Source organism: Chaetura pelagica, unplaced genomic scaffold (assembly GCF_000747805.2).
Source record: "Chaetura pelagica isolate M959 unplaced genomic scaffold, ChaPel_1.0 scaffold899, whole genome shotgun sequence".
In the NCBI taxonomy this organism is placed as follows: domain Eukaryota; kingdom Metazoa; phylum Chordata; class Aves; order Apodiformes; family Apodidae; genus Chaetura; species Chaetura pelagica.
In genome coordinates this window covers 41285-49147 of record NW_009954561.1, presented here as the reverse complement: position 1 = coordinate 49147, position 7863 = coordinate 41285, and the positions used below count along the sequence as shown (strand labels likewise).

The window sequence follows — 7863 nt, the reverse complement described above, 5'->3', positions numbered from 1 at the left end:
CCCCCCGGCTTTGCTCCGCGGGTTCTGCCCTCCTCTCATCCCCAGCCAAGGAAGCCCAGCAGGCTCCCCTAAACCTCCCCCGGGCCCCTGCTCCGTTTCCCAAGTGCTGCTCTCTGCTGGTCCCGCCACACACGAGTCACGTCAAATGGGTCTTTTTGATCTCCACACCCCCCCCGGAGCTGGCACAGCTGGTTGTCTAGAAACCACCTCTTACAACAGCTCTTTGCACCCACAGGTGATGGAGGGGGAGCCCTATTATCACTTCACCCACCGCGGCACCAGGCAGAGGGCCCTGAGCAGGCACTGGGGCTGGAACATGAGGCTGATGAGAGAGCCCAAGGTAGGGAGGAGGTGGGTGCAGGGACTGAGGCCACCACTCGCCAGGCTGGGGCTCCCTGACCCCCCCAGTGCTGCTTCCCACCCAGGTCCTCTGGTTTGAGCAGCAAACCCTGAAGAGGCGCACGAAGAGAAGTGCCAACGTGGTGCCAACAGATCCCTGGTTCCATAAGCAGTGGTACATGGTGAGACTGTGTTGCTTTCTCCTCTAATCCTCCAGCAAATCACCTTCCCGAGGTGTAAACAGGACTAATGCTGACAGTGATGAGGCAGCAGAAGAGCCCTTGAAGGTCACCTGCTGCCTGCTGCCCGGGGGCTGATCAAATTTAATCCCTTTTTCCAGAACAATGACATCAATCCTGATCTAAACATCCTCACTGCCTGGAGCAAAGGGTACACGGGGCTGGGGGTCGTGCTGACCATCCTGGACGACGGGATCGAGAAGGACCACCCGGACCTGGCTGCCAACTACGTAACTCCCAGGGGCTGCAGGAACCAGCAGCTCCAGGGCGGGTTGTGTCCAGGGGAGGGTGGGAGCCCGGGGATTCATCCCACCCTGGGGATGGAGCAGTGGGAGCTCAGCCTCAACGGGGCTGGATCAAAAGGTTTGGTGTCTCCCACCGTGAATTCTCACATCAAGGAAACATTAGAACTTGTACATGCTCAAGCCCCCAGAAGAGCTGTAATTACAGCAAGCTGCAAAGCCAGTAAAGCTGGTAAATCCCCACGTGCTTCCAGGGGAGAGGATGGGTAGATCTTGGTGGTGTTTTTTTTTTTATAAAAACACATTTCCAGCTCCTAACTGCATGGCTGGTGAGGCTCATTGACCCCATGCTGGGCTTTCTCCCAGCCTGGACACCAGCTCCTTTGGTGAAACTCGTTTCCAGCAGTTCCAGATCAACCCCACTGACGTGAAGGGTCCCCCCTGCCCGCCCCAGGCAGGGAGCTCATGGGCAAAGCTGGGTGCTCCGGGCCTCCAGACCCCAGACAAAGCACCAGGAACCTGTGCTGAGCTGTCCCAAACCCTCCAGAGGTGCTTTGCTCACCCAGTGCCTCTCATGCCAACAGGACCCCCTGGCAAGTTACGACTTCAACAGCAACGACCCCGACCCCCAGCCCAGGTACGACGCCAGGGACGAGAACCGGTGAGTCCGACTGTCCAAGGAAACCTCTTCCCTGTGCTGGGTGTTTTGTCTCCCGGGGGGCCGGGACTGTCCTGGGACCCTTGGCCCCTCCTGGAGGACTGATGCCAGCCCTGTTCCTCAGGCACGGGACACGCTGTGCGGGGGTGGTGGCAGCTGCTGCCAACAACCGGGTCTGCGGCGCGGGGGTCGCCTACAACGCCAAGGTGGGAGGTGAGCCAGAGCTGCAGCCCTGCCGTGGGATGAGGGACATGAACCGGCTCTGGATCCCTAGGGAGATGCTCCGGGGGGAGCAAAGGGTGCTGGGTAGCACCTGGGACCTGTGGTGGGGTCAAACCCCCCAAGGTAACACAGTAGGTTTGACCCCCACGGCAGCACCAGGCTCAGACTCTGCTGCGAGTGGGGATAAAACCTGGGAGAGCTCCCCGGGCTTAATTGCAAAGGGCTTAATGAGGGGCTTTGGGCAGCAGCTCGTGGTGGCTGCACAGACCTGTGGGAGCCTGACCTCCTCAGGGCAGCGTAGCCTGGAAGGAGGTTGGGACAGGCAGGGGGTGAGGTGGAGGCTGAGGAGGTACCCCCCAGGCCTTCCCTTCACGGGGTGGGTGCGGGGGGTCCCACCCCCCAGCGCTGGGGCGACCACCCAAGCGCCGCCGCCCTCACCCCGGCCCGGCAGGCGTGCGGATGCTGGACGGGGACATCACGGACGTGGAGGAGGCTCAGGCCCTCAGCCTGCATCCCCAGCACATCCACATCTACAGCGCCAGCTGGGGACCCCAGGACGACGGCAGCACCGTGGACGGGCCGGGCACCTTGGCCACCAAGGCCTTTTACAGGGGGGTCACCCAGGTAAGCTCAGCGACAGCCCCGGGGACGCGGTGTGAGGGACCCCTGCTCACCTTCCCTCCTGCCAGGGACGGGGTGGACTTGGCTCCATCTTCATCTGGGCCTCGGGGAATGGAGGGACCAACTACGACAACTGCAACTGCGACGGGTACGCCAACAGCATCCACACGCTGGCGGTGGGCAGTGCCCTGGCGGGCGGGCGCCGGCCCCGCTACGGCGAGGGCTGCTCTGCCATCCTCACCACCACCTACAGCAGCAGAACCACCAGCAGGGAGCAGATCGTGAGTGTCCTGGGGCAGGCGCCAGTTCCCAGCATGGTGTGGGTTCATCCCAGCCCTCCTGACCTGGGGAGGGAGAGGGGGATTTATCAAAACGTCGGTGTTAGAGCCCCCCCAAAATGTGAGGAGACATTGAAGGTGCAATGACTGACGTTACCCAACTCCAGCCAGCCCTGCCCTCTGCTCAGCAATGATGCTGAGACCCCCCCTCTTCTCCCCAGGTGACCACCGACCTGCACCACGGCTGCACTGACAAGCACATGGGCAGCTCAGCCTCCACCCCACTGGCCACCGGGATCATCGCCCTGGCACTGGAAGCCAAGTAGGTGGTGGCATCTCAGAGGGACAGTCCCCAGGGAGACCCTGGTGCCAGAAACCTGCAGGGACACGGGACTTTGCTAGTAGAGAGGCTGGGGAGTGTGGAGCTGGAACCTCCCCGGGCTCTGGTGGGGCAGGACGGTTCTGGAGAGCAGCCAGAGGCATGAGGAGAATCGTCCTCTGGAGGTCTCTGTTGCTCCCATTTTGGCAGCAGAGGAGGTTGAGGGTGGACCAGCTCAGCCCCGGGCAGCTAACTTGGTGTCACGAGTTAGAAGAGCCAGATCTCGCCCCCTAAAATCCAACCCAAAGCCGCGGCCTCTGTCCCCAAGCCCTGGTTGCTTCCAGCCCGGCGCTGAGCTGGCGGGACCTGCAGCACCTGGTGGTCAGAGCCTCCAGCCCCGGGGCCCTGCGGGCAGAGGACTGGGCTGTGAACGGCGCCGGGCGCCGGGGTGAGCTCAGGGGACCTGCTGCCCCTCAAACCCCTGCCTGGGGTGGGGGTCCCCGCTGCCATCGCCGCGCAGAAGGGCTCACGTGTCCCTCTCTTGGGTGGCACCTGCTTTTCAGTGAGTCACTACTACGGGTACGGGCTCCTGGACGCGGGGCGGCTGGTGGAGATGGCCAAGGCCTGGGCAGGGACCCGGCCCCAGAGGAGCTGCTCGGTCAAGGCTCTTCACGCCCCCCGGTAAGGGACCATGTCCCCTGCTCTGAGCCCTCACGGGGACTTCCTCGTGGCAAAGAGGTGCTGTGCCCGGGGCAGGTGATGCTTCCCAGGGAGCATCTGTGCCACGTGGCTTCTGCTGTCACCCCAGGGCCGGGCAGGACACCCGCGAGGGGGACGAGGTGCCCTCACCCCTGCCTTGTTCCCGGCAGGAACATCGGCTCCAAGCTCACCATCTCCGCTGAGGTCTCCTGCTCCGGGAGCTCCGGGCACATTCTCTCGCTGGAGCACGTCCAGGCCCAGCTCTCCCTGAGCTACAGCCGCAGGGGGGACCTGGAGATCGCTCTGACCAGCCCCATGGGCACCACCTCCACCCTGGTGACCGTGCGGTGAGGAGGCTCTGCCAGCTGCTGGGGAGCAAAGAGCTTGGGGGGGGTCAAAGGGGGCTTCTCTCCCAGCCCCTCCTGGGGCCAAGAGATTCCCCCTGCCACATCTTGGCAGTGTCCCATTGTACCAAGGTGAGGGTGAGTGAGGGGCTGCAGGGGCTGCACCCCTCCCTCCCAGCCCCAGCTCTCCTCTCCTCCAGCCCCTACGACACCAGCCAACAGGGCTACAAGGACTGGACCTTCATGTCCACTCACTTCTGGGATGAGAACCCCAATGGGACCTGGACACTCCGGCTGGAGAATAAGGGTGATGCCTTTAACACAGGTGGGTGCCCAGGGCAGCAGCCCCATTCATGGGGTGTCACCCAGTGCCTGGTCATTCTTCTTCCTCCCCCGACTTGTTGGCTTGTCCCCCTCCTGGGCGTGAGCCCTCTTCTTCTGCAGGGCCATGTTTGTTTGGTTGGAGGGTCTCTCTGGCCAGCACACAGCCAGGGAGGGACATGCCTCACTGCCCTCCGAAGCCCCAGCCCCACACCTTGAAGATCCCAAAGGCTGGAGGGTAGGAAAGCAGCTGCCACCAGCACCAAGTCCCATCCCTCCCACCGCAGGGCTGCTCACCAGCTTCACCCTGCACCTGCATGGCACAGAGGAGGACATGTCTGCCCGGCGCTGGGCCGCGCCACCCGCGCGCTGCCTGCGCAGGGACCCGCAGGGAGCCTGCCAGGGTGAGCCCAGGGCAGGAGGGGACATTGCTCCGGGTGTGCCTACAGCCTGGCTGATGCCACCATCCCCCCGCAGAGTGTGGGGGCTCCCTGTACGCCCACCAGAGCTCCTGCCTCTCCTACTGCCCCCCGCGCTACTACGGCCGGATCCAGGGAGCTGCCACCCGTGTCTGTGCCAGCTGCCACCCCTCCTGCTACACCTGCCAGGGCTCTTCGGCCAACAACTGCTCCTCCTGTCCCCCTGCCCGCACCCTGGACGAGGTCACCCAGTCCTGCTCCCCTGTGCCGGGCTCCCTCCCCCAGGAGGAGATGCAGAGGGACCTTTTCCCTCTCATCTGCAGGACCCTGGTCCCCACAGCCGTCCTGCTCACATACTGTGTGGGCTCTTGCCTCGTGAAAGGTGGCTGCTGCTCCCGGGCTCGGAGGGCAGTGTGACACCAGGGACACACAGGCAGCAGGATCCCAGCCTGGGACACAGCTGCCCTTACCCAGCTTCCAAAATAAACTGGTGGTTTTGCTGTTCTGGGCCTCCCCCTCCAAGGGCTGACGTCCCTTCCCAGCAGTGCCTGAGATGATCCCACCCTGTGTCCAGCTCAGTGCAGCAGCAGGGACACGGGTGGTGGCTTCTGTCCCCATCTGGCTCATCCCTCCACACATCCCAGGGGACCTGAGCTGCTGCTGCAAGGGAGCATTTTCCAGCAGGGCCAGGAGCCCTGTGCCCTTTCCCAGGCACCGAGGGCCGCGAGGAGAAGGAGATGGGACTTCCCTCCAAACAGCTGCAGCCGGGTGACCACAGGCAGCTCCTCCAGCACAAGCTCAGCCACAAGCCCACGCGCCCTGGGCAGAGTGAAAGCGGCCAAACCTCAGGGCAAGTCCCAGATCTCCGTTACTTTTATTCATTAAAAAAAGGGGTGCCAGGGTTGCTGCACCCCCCCATCCATCCCCTCCCCTCCCGCAGCAGGGCCGGGCCCCCCCAGGCCCTGGCTGTCCCAGCAGGGCTGGCAGCAGCAGAGCAGCAGCTGCGCCCCGGCACGCACCGGCAGGGCTGGGCACAGGGAGAGCTGCCAGCTGGGGCCCTCCTGGGGGCACCGGCCCCTGCTGAGCTGGCCTGCCCCAGCCCCCAGCCCCAAACTCACCCCGGAGGTGGTGGTGGCTGTTCCCCCCCCTGCTGTGCCATCCCCGGGCTCAGCCTGTTCACAGAGCCCAGGAGTCTGAGCCAGACCTTTGTCCAGGCGTGTGATCACCCACGGAGCACCCTTGGCTGGACCTTAGAGCACAGGGAGGAGGGAGCTGGGTGTGCACAGGGCCAGGATGGAGCTTTTTGTCCAACAGCAGCTGAGACTGAGGGGTTCTCCCCAGCAAGAGCCCCCAACACCAAGGGAGGGATCTGGGGGAAACAGCTTTGCCAAAACACCTTCCAGCCTGGAGCTGCGGGATGAGTTAGAGCCTGGATGTGCTGGAGCTCAGCACCCCCATGGCAGGGCCAGCCTCACTGGCCCCCCAGAGCCCAGCAGGGAATGGGGTCCCTCGTGCTGCCACAGCCCTGGGGGGTTCTCCATCCTGCTCCCCCAGCTGTGCTGGCCTAGTCCTCAACAGGCAGCCCATGGGGCGGGAACTGCTGCTGGATCTGGGAGCGCACGTCGTCCTGCACCGGGAGAGACACGGGTTGGGTTGGGGGACTCTGCACACAGCAAGGTCTGGAGCAGCTCACACCCCCCGGGAGCCCAGGGTACCCGTCCCCTCCCCTCCCCAGACCCCATCCTCACCACCTGGCCGAGCTGTCCCAGCAGTGGGATGAGGTGCAGCAGCTCTTCGTCCTGCGGGTCCCCCCACCACCTTGACACTGGGATCCAGTTGGCAGCCTGGGGAGAGAGGGAGGGTGCTGGCCATGGAGAAGCCACCACGGCCGTGGTGCTCCTGGGGGTCCAGTGCACATTAACCCCCCTCCTCAAGAGCCATCACTGCTGGTACCTGGGCAGGGAAGCCCTGGATGGTGTGGTCCAGGGCCACTGTCTTGGCCAGGTCCCTGCCCAGGCGGGTCAGATCCTTCCAGTAGCAGCCTCGGGCACAGAGACAGTCCCTCTGGAAGAAGCAGTGCCTGGAGGGGAGGCAGTGCCCAGCAGGACCTGTCCCTGCCACCAGGGATGTCCCTTGGGCGTTACCAAAGCCATCACCTGATCAGCTTCCTCTTGGGGTCCAGCACATCCAGGACCTTCTCAGCATAGCCCTGCTTGGCAGTTGTGAAGATGAAGATCTGGGGGAGCAGGTGAAGGTCCCTGCAGAGGCTGCCCTGGTGTCCCCACCCCCACACAGCAGCACCCCAGAGGCTCCACACAGAGCCTGGGGGGTCTGGGTACCTCGTAGGTCTTGGAAAGGCTCTCCAGGAACTGCTGCACATGGGGACGCAGCTTCACGTGGACCTGGAAGGGACCAGCACCATCAGACAGCCCCAGGAAACCACCAGCACCCAGATCCTGACACCGAGGTGACCCCCAGCAGCAGATCAGCACCCCAACCAGGATCCCAGGGGCTCCAGCAGCAGGGAAGGACACAGGCACAGAGAACACACAGACACTGTGGATCTTCAACAACCCCCCCCCGGGGACCCAGCACTGGGGCACCACCTTGTAGGCATCTCCCAGGAACTCCATGGTGAAGGTGGCTGCAGCCCCTCTCCACCAGCTGCTGAGCACAGAGGAGCAGACCAGGGTCCCGTCCTGCAGGGGGGGATCAGAGTCAGACCCCGGCCCTGGGGCTGCAGCCCCCCCCGACCCCAACCCCAGCCCTCCATCTCACCAGCTCCAGGACCAGGGTGCACCCCGGGGTGCTGCGGGTCTTCCGGGGACCATCCCCACCAGGCACTGGGGCTGCAGGGACCAGCCTGGCCAGAGGGAGGCAGAGGGTCGGTGGTACCACAGGGCCGGGGGGGCTGTGGGGACCCCCACCCACATACTCACAGGCTGGGGGCAGGGGGGTCCTGGCACTCATCCACGGGGAGCCCCGAGAAGTAGGTGCCCTTATAGCAGGGTGGCAATGGGGGAGTCACAGGCTCTGTGGGACAGAGGGGTCCCATCAGCACAGCCTGGGGGGACCCCCCGACAGGGATCGCCCCGGGAGGGGACACACTCACCCCTCGCCCCAGGGCTGGGGGGAGCAGACACCGGCCGGCGATGCTCCCCC

At 64.4% G+C, this 7863-nt stretch overlaps 1 protein-coding gene across 1 annotated transcript; it reads left to right on the top strand.

Annotated features, from left to right (window-relative positions):
- The first annotated feature begins 238 nt into the window (after positions 1-238).
- Positions 239-5118, top strand: PCSK4 (proprotein convertase subtilisin/kexin type 4). The gene is made up of 14 exons (XM_010005325.1): positions 239-340; positions 426-521; positions 680-808; positions 1405-1481; positions 1603-1691; positions 2152-2324; positions 2390-2602; positions 2821-2921; positions 3263-3366; positions 3482-3599; positions 3788-3964; positions 4162-4286; positions 4570-4686; positions 4760-5118. Exons 1-14 carry the CDS (start codon positions 239-241, stop codon positions 5116-5118), a joined length of 1980 nt encoding a protein of 659 aa, XP_010003627.1.
- The last annotated feature ends 2745 nt before the right edge of the window (positions 5119-7863 follow it).

Coding starts and splice junctions, on each gene's coding strand:
- PCSK4 (XM_010005325.1), top strand. CDS start 239: ATGGAGGGGGAGCCCTATTATCACTTCACCCACCGCGGCACCAGGCAG. Junction 1,482..1,602: donor GACGCCAGGGACGAGAACCG/GTGAGTCCGACT, acceptor CCTGTTCCTCAG/GCACGGGACACGCTGTGCGG. Junction 3,600..3,787: donor AAGGCTCTTCACGCCCCCCG/GTAAGGGACCAT, acceptor TGTTCCCGGCAG/GAACATCGGCTCCAAGCTCA.